Here is an 18,370-nt window from a genome sequence, read left to right on the forward strand (position 1 = left end):
AAATGCTATTGTAATGTCCTGCAATAAGTCCCACCCTCTACTTTGAGTTTAAGTTTATATGATGGCCCTGAGCCTTTTACAGGATATATAAGGTACATGTACACTAAATATTCTTATAGTGGAACAAGTGGAGGTAGCTAGGTTAGCAAGATTCAGATATGTATAGATTTGAATATGGTAAGATTAATCAAAACCATCCTTTATCACATAGATATTACATTGTCAGTTTAATTATATTTACATAAATTACATAAATTGTGTTACCTGTGATCATGATTGGTCATAGATTCGCAGTGGTTTAATTGTGACATCATAACTGCATTATGATATCACCAAAGAGAGAGGAATTGATAATCACATCTTTTTAGATTTCATATCTGACTGATAAAATGTTGTTTTAACAAAAGTTTGCAAACATATATCTAAGTTATATGATAAACACAATCTCACAATTGTTTTCCATTTCATATAAAATTTATGAAACTCCTCATAAAGTTGGGGTTTCCAACAATGTTAATTTCCCGTAGGGGTCTGCCTAAAGAATTTTTTACCCTTAGAGATCACTCACCGATACATTGCTTTGTGCCATCAAAGTTGGTCCCCTTGGCTATACATTTAACCAAAATTAATCGATGATGCACTTATACATTTAACCAAAATTAATCGATGATGCACTTGCCTTAAATTAACTAATTACATAACTTAATTACTAAGATAAGAATGCAGATTGTCACTAAACATATAAAAATTAATTATCTATTTTAACAAAATAGGAAAGTTTGAACCATAAACTAAATACAAAATACTAAAACAGTAAATATACCGCCCCAATGACATTTATTTTTCAAGCATTTTGTGAAAAAAAAGTCATTTTTTTGTGAACAAATGAAATCAATGTCTTCCATATTCAGTCCATTCAAAATTATTTCGCATAAAGAGAGCTTTATTACTTACCCTTATCCTGCCCAAAGATCAAAAACTTTACCATTTGCGCAAAGTGTTGATTTTTGGCTTTGATATGTGTCATCCCAATGACTTGTTGAAAGATAGAGGGCATAACAGACCACCCTGTTACACTCCAAATGTTAATATATACATGTGCCTTTCCTAATATAGAACAAACCGTAGCAAGCATACAAGAAATGCTGACATATGGTGGCCAAATCTTCAAATGACCATCACTGTCAATTATAATTAGGACGTTATATAAGATAGATCACATAACCGATAGTGACTAAACAAATCTTGCAACAATATATCTCATATACCCCAATCTCATTGTTCTTTTGCCATTACTTTTTACATTTTCTTCATAATAAAGTCGTCTTTAGGAGAGACATTTAAACATAGAAATCTGCTAGAAACTTAAAAAAGTAGGAGTCTTCCTCTAGTCTTCCTCTAGTCTGCGTTTCTCCTCTCTAGATGATACAGATTTTAAAGCCCGGACAGGTTGGACAAGATGTCACATGGTTCGTCCTCTATTGACACTTGAATTTATACTCCAAACCATGAGGATAGAGGGTTAAGGGATGTTTTGCCAGATTTGGAATCATGTGGTCTGACAACAAAGATGCTGTCTTATCTAAAACCTGCAAGCTAACATTGAAAGATCCATAATTAAATCCAGATGGGTTGTGGAGTCAATATATCAAGGACACTTCAAGCAATGTCTGGTTTTCAAAACACAACTTGCCTCCAACTATTCTATTGATGTCATCAAGGCACTAAATGTCAGAATAGCAACAGCCTGTCTGAATGGAATCCGATGACCCATATATGTTAGAAGACCAGAGTGAGACACAAAGGATAGAGCATTAGCTGACAAAATGAAAGCGCATAAGTGTTCACAACACCTTGGCTCAGTGTGTGGAAGATGAGCCAGATCTTACCAAATCACCATTTGTCAAACTACCAGTAGATGCAACTATGTATAATTGTGACTTTCCAAAGTTAGACATGGAATACTTTCAGACTATCTCCTGTGGTACATACCAAATATCACTGGCAGCTTGCTACATTGGTGAGCACGTCAGTAATGATGGTGACTATGAAATCTGGATCTATCAGCACTCATGGGACATCGAACGATATCAGATCCACTCAAGGCATAAGAGCAATGTAAAGTACAATATTTAGATCCAGCATGACAACTCTGACATCATTAATCCCATAAAGAACTATTGCTAATGTCCTACTGGACAGAGAACCACGGGGGTATGTGCCCACGTAGCCAGTATCATATACTGTTTAGGATACTACATGCATTTGGAAACCAGTAACCCTTTGCATCTGAAAGTCGAAAAGTTTAAGACAAACCTCAAGTAATGCAGTCTTTGCTACTAACCGTCATCTTCCAGGTATTAGGTATGGTCAACTTAGACAATTAGATCTACGATGTAGATCAACACTGATATGGCCAATCAGATTTTAGGACAAAGAAGCCATATTGGATGCCAGATTAGGTGGTTTAATGTGTAAACCAACATAAATCTATCAAGTAGCTATAGCTTTCTTGTCAGAAAATTGATTCAGCAGTTGTAAGAACATTTGATTATTATATTTACAGTTATCAGGGAACATGATGGCCATTTTGAGACTGGATATTTCACTTTAGTTGGTTATTTGTGTAAGTGTCGGTCCCTTTGTATTAACGAGACCAAGTATAAACATTTTATTTCAGTTCACTTTACAATATTTCAATGCAAAACAGATTTTCTCGATGCTTATTTTTCTCTCAGAAATTAAAAAGCAACCTTGCCAATCAATTTTAATTACTTTGCACAAAACTCCTAATTACTATTTTTGTGCAATTTATTTTATACTGTTTGGTGATGTTTTTTAGCAAATAATTATGACTAACAATGGACTGCAATAGGAAGTTGTATCTTTAACCTTCAGAAAATTTCACTTACTGAAAAAAGAGCATGTTCTTACTCGAAATCCATCACATTTTTATTTCTTATTCCTAATGTATTCAAAATTGTAACTTCTTGCTTTACATATATGATATTTGACACATTTTTATCAACATGTTCATATTTAGTTTTCTCAAAAAAAAATGAAGAATTGATATTGTAGCATATTCCCTAAAAACCATACTATTTTCATTTTTGGCACAGAAATGGCGCTATTTTACCTTAGAAATGAAAATTTTCAGACTGTCATATAAATCTAAAATGAAATGGAAGATGGGAATGTCAAATCCTCCCTATACCTACAAATAAGAAGTTTGTCCTTCATTCTATCATCAAACATGATCTCAGACACGATATACAGAAAGGGTTACCATAAAGATATTAGTCAATAATACATATATACAAGTGCAACATTTATAGATAAACCATTTTTATGTGAAATTGATGAAATTCAAACTTTTTACCTGTTTGATTTCAATAGCACTGTGAACAATGCTTTTTGATTCCAAATTTCAAAGTAAAATTCCAAGATTATACATACTCTAGGTACTACAAGAAAATGGAGCTATTTTCATCATGAAACAAGTGTATGAAACGAATGATGCTGAGCAAAGAAAGACAACTCTCAACGAATCAGAAAAATGTACAGTCCAACTATAAAATTACCCCTCACTCTGTACTTTTAAATGAAATATTCATGTAGGACAAATTGCTTTTCTTTCTCATTAGTTCATTGTGCAGGTGTACTGAGAGTTGATTTACCTGTAATAAATTGTTATCTTCGAACAATTGATTTACACATGCTCCCCATATATCGACAAGCATATAATCTGTATTATATCAGTGAGTAGTGTCAACAGAAAATCAGCAACAATTTGACCAAAATGATAAAAGCTCAAAATAAATATATCATATATACATTAAACATATAAGTGATGTTCCTGCTGTAGCTGTTTGAAATAATGAGGATAAAAAAAAAATAAGAAATCAAAGTACTGGAAGTACTGTAAACGAACATTATTGTTTAATGCAAAATCAGTAATCTTCTTAGTTTTAAGTTGATAAATTTACTGATATCGGTTTAGGAATTAATTGCAAATAATTTGAAATGTTTGCAGCTGTTCTGATTTGATTGTACACATGCATGTTTCTGCAAGGTCCTAATTGAAATTGGAAGTTTGTTGATCTATCTTGGATCGATGAAAATAAAATACAGTGGAACTTCGTTAACTCGAAGTCGACGGGACCACGAACAAACTTCGAGTTATCCGAGTGTTCGAATTAAGCGAGTTATCGTTTTTGGTGAAAAGTTTGGTCAATATTTGTCAACATTATATAATCATTATAACTTCGCTCTGTCGCTCATCAGTTTAGTGTGGAGACTGGTCAATACATGTAAATATATATGTAATATTTCGTTATGTCACTTGTAATTTGGTGTAGTTTTGCCGATATACAGTCACGATAAAGTTTCTTTCACTTAGTCACTTCAATAACGATCTGATGTGCAAGTCGTGTTTGCAAAAGGTAAACGATAAAACGGAATTCGACAAAATAACAAGTTATTAATGTCAAAACAAATAACCGTTTAAGTTTAACACAGATTGCATACAAAACGTAACAGAACCATTACCTTTTATTGGACATATATAAAATACTGTTTGATTGGCCTACTTACTTTTTATTGATAACCACACCATTTCCATGTGGATTAGCACCGGAAGTTGGGCTGCGCATGTGCGTATAAAATGTTACTGTAACTGAGTTGGCGTTTTATCCGATTTAATAGACAGCACTGACCGTTACAGTTGTACTCTGAACACCTCGGCAGTAATTACGCTATTGTTTCAGCAGTTTAAAGATTTAATAGGCGCCGGTGACTGTGTCATTTCTACACCTGTAAAAACATCAGCCGGGTAGATCTACCAGTGTGTCAGAGATTAGTTCCGCTTGAGCGAACGGGTAGATGAGTTGTTGACTATCGTGTGTACTGATATCGGCGACCGCCTTGGGAAATTACCTGATGTAAGTAAAGCAGTACTTTTTATCACCAAGACTTGTTGTTATAAGATTCAACCGACAATTTCTTTTATGAATTTATGAAACACTTATAATAGCATGTAGGTTAGTAGTGCCGATATGTTCAGTATTACAAACGGAATTTAGCTCTTAAAAAATGTCGGCGTTTGCCACCGATCGACGGAAATTATACTTCGACTTATTCGAACATTTCAAGTAGGATTTTTATTGCTGGGACCAAATTTTTACTTCGTATTATCCTAGTTTTTCGAGTTATCCGAATTCGAATTATCCGAGTTTTTTTTTACTAAGATAAAGAGAGAATTCGGCCGGGACCGGCGAGGTACTTCGAGTTAAGCGGGGTATTCGAGTTATCCGAGTTCGAGTTAACGAAGTTCCACTGTATGTCTTCTTTCTTTCGGGAAGGCATCATCAGTTATAATACAGCCAGGACTCTGTGACCTTATTGATGCCAACTTCTAATATGAACTAAATTTAGGCTAGTTCCATCGTTAGTTTGGCATACATAGTTGTATTTCAACTTAATATGATGAAACACACATAAAGAATTACTGAAAACCAAAACCAGAGCTGCTAATCAAGGCCCGAATTAGGAATGTATCCTATTGAAACTGTACTCAATGCAAGCATTTATGGTACTTCAAAACAAAAAACTTGACTCCTTTTGTTCAGGAATCATTTGATGTTAATAAATCTGTATATGAGAAGATAAACTTCTGGTATAATTACAGGATGGTAAACAATGTGATAAAGAATAACAACCAGATAAAGACTATCTTCATCGAATAATTCAGCAAACAGGAAAAGAAAACTTCAAGATTCATTTTCAACTTCAAACCTGATCACAAAGATTACAGTTCGTTCGATGGGACGACACATTCCCTATTTATTGTCCTTTTCCAATGTTGATCATCCAATCATACTGAACCACACAATTCAGCAATGTAATTGCACAAATCACACCTTTATGTGGTGAGAACATTTTTGGGGGTGTTATAAGATTCCATAACTGTATGCAAATTGTGAAGCATTCCATATCTATAACTATATATATATATATATACAGTACGTGTATATATTTACACATATCAAAATTGGAATGACACAGGAGATTTGCAAGTTTAAGTTCACCATCAGTCATGGGAGGTTTATGTAAAATGTTATATTTACCGGGGTAATTAGTAATTTTGAGAATATATTTATGAAGCTCTATTCTGTACATTCTACCAGTGCTTAGAGAATGGACACAATTTTATGTTCTCCAATGTCAAAATTAATCGTATGTAAAATATTAGGGGCTTATTCGCCATTCTAGGCCTGATTGCCGTCATAGTAAAATTACCAAAATGGACTTGAAATCAATATTTTTAAGAGAATGATCTATGACTTGAATATTTCATAAAAATAATGTAATACATCGTTTATTCACTTCATTCAGATCTTCAGACACCACATAATTTGTGAAGTCATATATAGAAATATATGAACCATTTTGTTATTGATTTATTCACACAAGTAAGCACTAGATGTAAGCAGTAAGTATATGTACCGCTATCTACTGGCATGACTGAGTTGTGGCTTAGAGAATGGACACAATTTTATGTTCTCCAATGTCAAAATTAATCGTATGTAAAATATTAGGGGCTTATTCGCCATTCTAGGCCTGATTGCCGTCATAGTAAAATTACCAAAATGGACTTGAAATCAATATTTTTAAGAGAATGATCTATGACTTGAATATTTCATAAAAATAATGTAATACATCGTTTATTCACTTCATTCAGATCTTCAGACACCACATAATTTGTGAAGTCATATATAGAAATATATGAACCATTTTGTTATTGATTTATTCACACAAGTAAGCACTAGATGTAAGCAGTAAGTATATGTACCGCTATCTACTGGCATGACTGAGTACAGTAAACTACACTCGCTTTGTGGATATTGACAGGGTAACATATATTTACATACTAATTCAATTTTAGAATTGTAACTGAAATCTTGTAACAGCATGGCACAAATAGTCATCTGAACATGTGTTGTATATTGAAAAATTATTTAGGCAAATATTAACTCATTTGCTTGACTTCAATTTTCAATTTATCAATTCATTGATTACTGTGTTTGAAGTATGGTGTAGCGAGAATTTCAAGTCTTGAACATGACTTGATGAACATTCTAAATTAAAAAATTATCAAAATGAATTTGTTTGAAAAATAACACAAGTTCCACAGCAATATTATATAGAGAATCGATCACACTATTTCAGAAGTTATAAAACTACAAATAACAATTAATGGCTGAATGTTATATTAAGTGAATATCACAAGTCTTTTTGCATTTGTTTTTAGATAATCCGGATTTCCGTTTTCCGTCTTTGAAAAAAAAATACGTAGGCGTATTGCATAGTAAACGTAGCCATGTGTACATACATGTATGTAACAGCTGATTTCAATCAGATTGACTTAACATGAACTTAACACCGTCTCAGTACTAGTTCGTCACAATCGAAAATTTGATCGTGAATTCGGTATTTTGCAAATTCTTTCAAAATACTTCCAGGTAAAGGAAAAAAATGCATATGGTCTCTATACACACACCAAAGATTAATAGATCCTATATTGGGTCCATTCTCTCGTAAAAATATCGATTTGGGTCCACTATCGGCCATTTCGGTAATTCAACTCTAACGACAATCAGGCCGCGATTCGCAAATGAAAAATTAATTTAAAATTCGTAAACCTCTAATATTTTACATATGATACAATTAGGCATTGAAAAACATATATGTGGGTCAATTCTCTGAAAATAATGCCAATTTATATTATAATTGAGCCCCATTTTTCTTCGTTTCGGTATTTCCAAGTCTGCTTCACCTGTGGTCCGTTTCAGTAAATATTCTCGACTTTGCCGAAATAAAAACAAGCTATATAATTGTTCATTTTAAACATGACAACTGCCGACCACACGTATCTAAAAGTGTTATTGTTGATATCATCTGAATATATTGCCGTAGTTATCTGTCACTTCGATTGTAAACCACCTGCCAAAGTCATGGAAGAATCGACCAATCAAATTGGTTTAACGTTTGATTTCCGTAATCTTGCAGTTACCTCCCTTACAACAGTAAATACGTTCCAAGTATCGCCTACAACAACCAATCCCGTGCACATGGCAAACAAGATATTATCATTTGCATTTGATTTATTGGTCGTTTTCGTCAAAGGAAAATCGAATATGGAAATTGATGACAATGTTAACGCTATGACCAGTCACCCTGACCACAAATGCCACCTAGTATCTACCTTTCTCGCAAACATGTACTGTACTGCGTAACCTATAGTATGATACAATGTATCGTCTCGTATGCCGTTATTGATATATTTCTTTCTCTAAATTATAGAAATATTCATCTAGTTGATAATGATGTAACATTCTAGAATATATATAATACACATTTAAGTAAATCGCGGACATATTTGCAGACCGATGCTATAATGTCAGCCGTTTTGGAATGAACACGGAAGAGCAAAACTTTCTAAACATCCGGAGACGAATGCGCCTGCGCAATATTTGTTTACATAAATATATTGACCTGGAGTTATTCGTAAAGTTTAGGTTCATTTAGTCTTCACATTTCGCTAGCGTTATGCATTTCTCAAATCGTATGCATCTTGAAAACATCTACTGAATACATTTCAACATTTTCGGTAAAACTACTACATAAAACGAAGATGTTTTTGCAAGTAAATTATTTGAAGCGTAAGGCAATGGGGGCAGCCATATTTCATTGAAACAGACAGTAGATGGCGTATTGGTGAATGTGGCTACCAAATATGGTCATATTTCTCAGTCCAGTTCTTGATGGCAATAACCGAACATTAATGTTCGTTTAAAAAATTATACACATTTTCTAATATGAAAACAAACATACATTTGGCATTCCACAATGCTGTTTCGTTTTAAATATGGTGTAATAGGAAACTTTATATTTAACGAGATACTGATGGCAGTATGTCCCACTTAATAGAAAGGTCTGGAGTTCAAGTTCTTGAATAGTATTTTTAATATATACACAGGTCGGAATAATACAGAGCCTAGAAATCCAGGCTTCTATATTTCCGACATTCAACACAGAGGCGGTGCAACATACCGGTATGTAGAAAGTAAAGAACTACCAAAAACTTTATTAAAGATACATGACAAACAGTACATATGCCAAAATGTGGGTCTAACCATTCTTTTTACATCTATATATAGATATCTGAATAAGTCATTGAAGAGCAAAACTCAGCATAGAACATAGAACATTTGCAACAGTGCCTGGAACAGAAATTACCTCCCCTGGACTGCAAAGCTTATACATCTATATACATTAGTGGATGTTGGATTATTTATGTACCATGGAGGAAAAATAAGGAATCAGATATTTGGTGTTGATAACCAACCAGTTCACAGAAGGCAAAAACAGATTACATTGTAATGGCTGCAAACACCAGTAGACACTTGTACATGACAGATCAATCCATGTATCTAGGTGCAAAGAAATTAAAAAAGGCACAGAGATCATAGGCCCCAAAAATGGAAATAATCTTTTTTGTCTAGTCTGCTTCTTTTCTCAGCTGGCTCCCTTACCTGTCTGAAAGCATTACCAGTTGATGAAGTAGTTTTAGAAGTAAATGGTACTATTTTGTCTGTATGCTGCAGTCACAAACAAACACAGCAAAGACAACTGACTGCCAGACAACTGAGAAATTGTTCTTCAGTTCTTCAAATCATAAACGTACCTCATTAGACTGATCTTTTCTCTACTTTTGTCTTCTTTCTCATTATCATTAGAAAACAAAGGAAACTTACAAACGAAATTTTAAAAAACCATGAAGTACTTTCAGAGAAATCACGATAACAAACTGCAAATGTCAAAATTCAAAATGGCCACTTGTCAGCCATCTTGTTTTCCAATCAGTCTCAAAATAGAATATGCACAAGTAGGGACCAAGGACCATCAGGAACTTTGTGAGAAATAACAATAGAAAGGATTGTTTATGGATTATTGGTGGACAGAAGGACAGAGTGACAACAGACCACAGACGAAGGGGCAATTTGATCAGTCAACTGATGATGGTAGGCTAAAAAAATATCAGACTGAAATAGTGCCTACCTGTCTGAAGCTGCAGCCAATTTGTTGTGCTGGTTCAAGGCATCAGTTACACATTCTTCTAACATTCGTATCTGTGCTTCACTGTATACAGTAGAAAAGAATTTAAAATGTAAAATATCTTGCCAAACATTTCGCAACAGTTTCATAAAATTCAAAAGAAACCTTTAGATATTTCATTATGAATTAGTTGATTATTAATTGATTACAGATGTATTCCTCAAGGTAATTTAATAAAATAAATTTGAAAATCAAACTCTTAATATTTTATATAAATTTAAAAGACTGATGAATCAAACTAAACTTCAGTAAACAGATAAGCAATAATAACATCACTATAAATCACTTCAGCAGTATCAGATTAAGATTTGTAACAAAATTCACTACATTTTTACCAGTGAAATATATCCAACATATTCATTCTAAAAAAGCCATATTGAAAATATCACTTTTTCTTTATCACTTTTTCTTATTTGACCAATCAAAGCACTGCTTAGAAACGACAATGGGACAATTTTAAAGTTGCCCCAGTAGATTTTGCTATAAATATTATAAAAAGAATATCCAACAGTATCCTAAGTAATACCAAATATATTTCACTGGTGTGGCTGATATTTTGATATTTTTTATTCCTGTTACGCACCCTTGAAAAATATCAGATTAAAGGCCCGATTCGTGAAATGTATTTGGTAGTGCTGTAACGATACATCGATACGTATCGATATATGTTCGTTTTGTGTCCCACGATACGATACATCGATACAGTCATCCCTGTATCGTAATATCGCTGGCATGGGTGCGGGTCCATGTAACACATTTGATACAGCGAATCGAGCGCGCCGAAGCGCACCGTCAGTAAAATGCTTGTAACCGGATTGTATGAAGTCGCCAATGCAGAGCGCCTTGATGATTGCGAATAAATATGGACAATGGCTAATGCTGACAGCCATGTGTAATTCCTTTTAATAACTTTATCTCTCTATCTATATCTATATCTTAGTACTAAACCTCCTCCGACTTGTAAATCAAAGATATTCGTTGACCTGAAACAAGTCAAGGGTCCACAGCACATGGAACTTACCTATCGAAGTAGAGTATTCAGTATTGCCGTATTCACAGAATGGGAGGCAGAGTTAACGTATATTCCGGGAACACAATAACTTGAATTTGCATTAAATCGGCATCACCCTCATTTGACAATTTTACACCACCAGCAAGACAAGTATTGAAAACCGAAAACCGTGGACAGGTTTAACACAAATAAAGCCGAAAACCACTATGTTTAAAAGCTGATAGCAAACATGCTTCATGATGTATCGATAACTAGTTTATAATAAATGATCTGCGCCCTTTTCGGCAGTGGAAATTAATGTTTCCGTGAGTTGTAACTTGTTGCACGTTGTTGACCTAAGGTATAACATTCAGAGTCGACAATGTTTCAGTGACAAGTCTCAAGAGTCCTGTTTATATTTGACATTTATTTAGATCTGTTTATATATATATAATTTCTACTGTTTTTGTTAAAAATGTGTTCAATGAGTGTCATTAAAACTTCAGATTGAACGTTAAATATTGTTTGATTTGTTTCAATTTATGACAATTTCACGTATATGCGATATGTATCGTATCGTGATGTCTGTATCGCAATACGTATCGTATCCTGACATTGTTGCCGATACACAGCACTAGTATTTGGTATTACTGAAGACACTGTTAGACATCCTCTATGTACTTAATTTTTGTATTTACCCAAAAATAAGCACATGCCTGGAAATAAGTTCAATCAATCTTTTTCAGTTCTATATACTGGAGAATATTATTTCAGTGTTTATAATGTTACCCCTACCCTTCTAATTTTGAGTCAGAAATTACATAATGTACCCTGGCAATAGGAAGAATAAATGCTTCCCGTTACCTCTCATAGAAATTTTTAAATATGCCAGTCAGTGGCATCTATGACCCATTTCGATCCTGGTTGATCACATTTCATTTCCGGACTATGTTATATGAATTTTTGCAATTACACTCCTGTATTACAGATATCTTGAACTCTCTGCTGATCTCAGAGTCTAATCTACATTTGGTAACAGATTTGTGTGAATTCAAACTGGATACAACAAGCACTTCAGTCGTCAGTACCCAATTTATCTCAAAATGTTTTCCGATACATCAAGCTCTTTGTTATTGTATGAATTTAAATTTGACATAATTATGTTAATAACAAAATTGTTTTTTTTTTTTTTACTAAATATGTGAACCTCAGTAACAAGTACCTATACAACAAAAATGAGCAGACCTTTTCACAGAAGTCAGACAGATGATGCGTCCCTTGTTTTGGATCGTATCCATATCCTCGGCCTGAATCTCTGTCGGTTCACAAAGAATCTCAATGGCATGGGACAGACCATGCATCATACTGTAATCATCATCCTTACTCCTGGGATTTGGAGGCCCGATCTGACCCAAGCCTAACATCACCTATGAAAAAAAAATTATCTTACACAAATCACTTAAAATATAGCCAAATATAACAGAAAGTCTTTTCTTAAATTCAATAAACTACAAATATGTATAGAACAATAAAATTTTGATACTTCTGCTAAAACAAAATGTGTCTCTATCAGTATCTACAGTTGAAACGTTGATCTTGAGTTCTGCAGATAGCTACATGTATTTCTGGAGGAATGTCTTCCATTTAACACAACGATTCATTAATAAACAAGATCTTTTTCTTTTTAGTTAAGAACATCTTTTGTTAAATCATACTTTTATGAATTTCTTTAATGAGTTTTACACTCTTAAAACAACACATTACAATAACAGTGCAGTCTACATTGTATACAGCAACAGAAAGATTAATTAGCAAAGGCAAAAATAAGTCCTTAATTAGTTAACAACCAACTGTAATGTTACATTAGACAGTGTTATATATACAGATATTAGAAACTGATAAATGTACTTGATACATACATGCTGGATGTTTTGATCCTTCTGTGTCCATCCATTCAGCGACTGCGATCCAGTCACAACTCGTATCTAAACAAAGCAGATCAAATCCAATTACATTTATTTTAAGTTTGCACATGTAAAAAAAACTAAAATAAAATCTGGGGTTTCCTACCGAACCAAATCTTCTAATCATTTATCATCATCATCATTTATAGATGTCTTGCTGATAATGCATACACACAAACTATCAAAGTAACAAACTTAATTCAGTTCACTTCTTTGCTATATAGTTCCCACCATACTGTGCTGGTTTTGGTTTGGTTTGTATCAATGTTCTATCAACAGCTATGGTAATTTAAGGGTCGGCTCTCGTAGTCTCCTGTGTGTGAAATGCATGCATATGGTTATGTGTTTTTGGGAGACTGCCAGACATCCAGCAAGACACCACAACCGGTCACAGGCAAACCAGCCACCCCATTCCTACAATGTATACACTCCCCTTGATTAACAACTTTTTTATTGTACAACGTGCACGGTCACATTACCCTTACCAGTTTTTTTGAAGGAAAAACGTCGAAGACAATCCGCATATATTCTGCCATAACTTCCACATTACATGTCCACAGAGACTTCATTATAGGTGCAGCAGGTATAATCCCAGGAGTTCTTGTTTTCGACATAACATCATACTCAATGCTTTGGTTGCACGATGCAGAAAACAATGGACTCCGATCCAAAACAAAAACTGTTTTGTGGTCTACCGGGTAAGTCATTGTTAAATTTTAGGTTTTAAAGGTTAGAATTTAATCAAAATTCCTTTGTACACAATAATCTTAAGCAACACAAATCATACTGATTTTATATCTTCCTTTTCGGCTTTTGACACCAAAATATCGTCTGCTAAATAGCCGGTGTGAAACATTGTAAACAAAATTGAAACAGATGTAACGCCGAGTTTATCCTAACATCAGCATTTCTAGAACCGACTCTTGTCCGAAAGATATTCAATGAGCGATATTTGCAATGTCAGACTTTAGTTACACAGTTAATGAATAAACTTGATTCTCACAATGTAATTTCGCGCACTTGTTCCGTGGAGGCATCCATCTTGAAAATGCCCGGATACAACAATAAAACGTAATAAAAATATTAAAAATCTAATCGTTCAGATTATGTTTAGCGTACAGTTTATTGCAAAAAATAATCTAAAATTTGAAATTAATCAACCCAAAGAATATTAAATTATTAAAAGAAAAATAGTTAGCTCAACTTCCGGTTAGTATCCACAGCAACAACAAAAGCCAAGATGTCTACCGCAGGAGATGCAAATACTCGAGATGGAGAAGCTAGGCAGTATCTTGAAGACCATCGGGTACTGGAACTATTCAACAACATGACATCACAGCTCATATATAACAGACCAGGTAATTATGAGGTTTTAATGGTGTTTTTTTTCATATTGGAACGTTTTCAAAACAAAATTGCCGTCAGTAATAAATTTAGTCATTTCGTCCCTGTGTATACAAATTGTCCGAAATGACTTTCGAAAAAAAAAAAACTTCACTTAATACTACACATTACATTTTTTACCAACTCTTTTAATGAAGATATGGCTTAATACATGGATAAAGGACGAGATTTACATGTTTACTGTGCATTTCATTACTTATAGTCTAGTAATACATAATCTGCCATCATTTACTATGATTTAGGAAAACTTGTCATGGAAAATATTAGGGTGTTACCAGCACTGATTGATATATATTGACATTTGAACTCTACTGTAGCTATGTAATGTTTGACTTCTTTATTCCAAAGTAGATCTATATAATTTGAACCTGTCTTAGTATCCTAGGAAAAAAAACATACATCAACATGTCATTAACTTTGATAACACAAATATCCATAACCACTTGAAATTACATTACTAGTTATGGATATTTCAATAACTTCACAAAAATGTATATTTCTGCTTAAACAATACTGAAAAAATGAACCCTAACATAAAAAAATAGATGAATTTTAGATATAGAAATAAAATGGATATTTCAAATGACTGTCCAGTTACGAAGTGGAGTTATCAAATTAAGTTAGTTAGTCCTTATTAAACCGGAACAAAATGATCTTTTTATCTGTAGATTACAAAGCAGCTTTTCTTGACTCATGAGACCCCAGCAAATACCATTACAAAAGAAATATCAATTGAATTATAACGTCATTGCTAAGGACCACAATGTTCCTCTGGAGTATTTATTTTACAATTTGGGTGCCAAAGACAGCATCCTCAGGATTCAGAATCTCAAAACTCTTGATGTTTTCCCTAACCAATAGAGCAGTCTAATTCAAATTATTTCTTGAGCTACTTATTCCATTTCTTCTGCTACTTTCTTGCTATTTTTTTTCCAAGGTATGGAACAGACACATGTTTTTATATCAAATGGTTGATGGGAAACATTTTGTGGTGATTAAGAAAGCAAAAGGCTGCTATAATGATAATGAAAACTGAATTCAAGTTCTGTATACCATCTTTGTACTTTGAAATATGAAGGTGAAATGCATGCCTTGGCAAGAATAATTGATGATTGTTGTGGTATAGATTTGGTAACCTCTCATTCTGTCTCTACATTAAACTTTAAAAATCATATTTTGTAATTGTTGTTGACTTTTATTTTTCACAGAGGAACCCAAAAAGTTCATGATAGATGTTTTAGAAAAGCTTCAGAAGTCCAAAATGACAAGATTGGACTATCCCTGCCTGTTTGATGATTCCAACATCCAGTCGGTCTTTGGCATGCTAGACCCTACCAATCGTGGATGTGTTACATTTCAGCAGTATTCAGAAGGTAATGTTATGAAGTGATAACCGTTTATATCTGCCTTCCATGGTCAAGAGATCATTGGTTTTACTGCCTATATAACTTGGTGTGCACAATGACCCCATTCCCAATGCATTTAAGCCTTAATTTTCTCAACAACAAAAAAATCGAAAATTCCCAAATATGTCCATAGATTAAAACTTTTAAAGAAAAATATAATGGCAAATATTACATTGATTAGACCAGAAAAACGGAGTCCCTTGTTAAAATTGGTATGCCATCATATGAACAGGTAGGATTTACACTGCATTATAAAATTGGTAAACATAAAGTAACTATTAGCATGTAAATTTTTGACATGATCTACATGTAAAATTTTCCCAATTCAATTAACTGGTTTTCCAAAAATACTCAGGAAAAAAAACTGGAGTTGAGACATATATACATTTATCTTTTTGATCTCACATCAAACTCTCTATCTATACATGTTATATAATTATCTGGTATTTTCTATGATAGCTCAGAATTTATTGTAGAATTTTAATTGTCTTCCGATTGTTTTTTATGATCACATTTAAAGATTTCATACTTTCATGCAACATTTTTTTTTCATAAAGTTTATTGTCACAATTTTTTGTTATAAATTTCTGTTATCTAAGTTAATGTTTGCAGTTTATTTTACAGGAATGTAACACAACTATGAAGGTGTAACCATAGAAACATTTCTTTACAAAATAATGGTGTTTTGTATTTTCAGCTCTGACGACACTTGGGGTGAAAAATTTTGACCAAAATCCTGATGGACATTCGGAGGATAGGATAACATTTGACTCATTTCTAAAAGAAGCGTATGTAATTTCTATACTGATCTACATACTGTGAATTTTCATATTTTAGCTGGTATCTTATTTTAGCGCTTTCTTAGGCCTTCCACTAAATCAAGATTGGGCTAATTTCAATTTCTGTGTATTACTTTCTACGTACTACTGTGAGTACACAAATTTATCATTGTTCTAATCTGTTTAAATTTAATTATGTGCTTAAATTTAAGTGTGTCAAAATAAAATGTTTACAGTGTAAAAACTGACAATATATGATATAGAATATGCCTTATGGATATACAACTTTCAAAATATATTTGTTCTGGGTGTGTATTAATAAAATCTTAGCAGATAAAGTTAAAAAATATTTTATTATACCATCTAATACCATCTTCATCTAATAAAGTAATGCCAGATATTTTGCTAGCAATTTGAATCAATCATCCAGTTATTCTTGGATAAATTTTATATGTGTGGATGCAGAATTAATCATCTTCCACTTGAGGTACATTTTCTAATTTCATAATCTTATATATTCACATTGTTCTGATATAAATCCAATATTGTACTTGATACAGATTTTATTTATACAAATGATTAAGACGTTTATGTAAACAATTTTGTTTATTTTCAGACGGAAAGGACTATCAGAAGCATCAGCTACATTTGCAGACAGTTAAACATTGGACAATTATAAAATCATTGTAAATATTCACAGTGACGGATCATTGAGGACTGTTCATTCACATTTCTTAATTGTATGTTATAGGTATTAAATGTAATATATGTCAAATTTGCATTGTGTTTCTATTTAATTTGAATACAAATGTTTTCAACATTTTGAAACAGTGCTAATCTTTTATTGACAAACCATACATTCCAGAGGCAATCTCTCTTCTGTATTTCATGAAGTCATTCCTAAATATATTCATGTATCTCTATGCTTTTAAAATATTGTATGGTATATTATTGAATAATTTACATAGTAAACAATATCTAATATAAGATTTACATTAAAGTTAAACATTTACATATGCCATATATGCTGTTTTTTTACTTACCAACCCTCCTTTTTTATGACCCATTTTTAAATTTGACAGGAGTATAATCGCGTGGCATTGTCCGTCTGGCGTTAACTTACCTCCTGCATTTTTGGACTGATTTATTTAAAACTTATTATTCATTATATCATAATATGAAGTTGTGTTTTCCTGAAATCAACTATTTTTGCAAGAGTTATTCCCCTTCGTTTATTTTCAGTAAACTGGAGATAGAGAGGCTGTATAATCATGATATCAAGTTGTGTTTATTGACTTGAGTCTATTATTTTGGTACTAAGTCTAAGAGGCCACTCGGAATGTGGAGAATTTAGAATTAGTGTAGAATTACAGATTTCCTGGGTGTCTTATGAGACATTGAAGAAACAAAAACGCCAAGTTGTTGCCCCTTGACTATGCTTGTGGTCCTTATGTCCTTATGGTTCTTCCCGTGCTGTTGACGTCTGGCTTTTTCAACCGTCCCCTTTGTCAAGCCAACTGCAAGTTGTCATTTATTCATAGAGCAATGTAAATCCACAGTACTTAATCAAATAAAGTATACAAGATGTAAAATATCGCTTTTAAAGGTTTTGAGATTACCTTTATTTTTCAAAATATCGTACATGCCGAC

At 33.1% G+C, this 18,370-nt stretch overlaps 2 protein-coding genes across 2 annotated transcripts in view; one reads left to right on the forward strand and one right to left on the reverse strand.

Annotated features, from left to right (window-relative positions):
* The window catches only part of LOC117330636 (integrator complex subunit 13-like), a 183,208-nt gene extending 169,035 nt beyond the window's left edge, over positions 1–14,173 (reverse strand). Inside the window, exons 1-4 of the mRNA XM_033889069.1 lie at positions 13,617–14,173; positions 13,087–13,152; positions 12,413–12,594; positions 10,120–10,200 (exon numbers count right to left, since the gene is read on the reverse strand). Of these exons, the coding sequence (XP_033744960.1) occupies positions 10,120–10,200; positions 12,413–12,594; positions 13,087–13,152; positions 13,617–13,838 (551 nt within the window). The 5' untranslated portion in view covers positions 13,839–14,173. The remainder of the gene's footprint in view (positions 1–10,119; positions 10,201–12,412; positions 12,595–13,086; positions 13,153–13,616) is intronic.
* A 172-nt stretch (positions 14,174–14,345) lies between these two features.
* LOC117330642 (EF-hand calcium-binding domain-containing protein 10-like) lies at positions 14,346–17,499 on the forward strand. Its single transcript, XM_033889072.1, has 4 exons — positions 14,346–14,489; positions 15,744–15,908; positions 16,639–16,729; positions 17,337–17,499. Exons 1-4 carry the CDS (start codon positions 14,372–14,374, stop codon positions 17,380–17,382), a joined length of 420 nt encoding a protein of 139 aa, XP_033744963.1. The 5' UTR covers positions 14,346–14,371; the 3' UTR covers positions 17,383–17,499.
* The last annotated feature ends 871 nt before the right edge of the window (positions 17,500–18,370 follow it).

The sequence above is a fragment of the Pecten maximus genome, chromosome 7 (assembly GCF_902652985.1).
Source record: "Pecten maximus chromosome 7, xPecMax1.1, whole genome shotgun sequence".
Classification (NCBI taxonomy): Eukaryota; Metazoa; Mollusca; class Bivalvia; order Pectinida; family Pectinidae; genus Pecten; species Pecten maximus.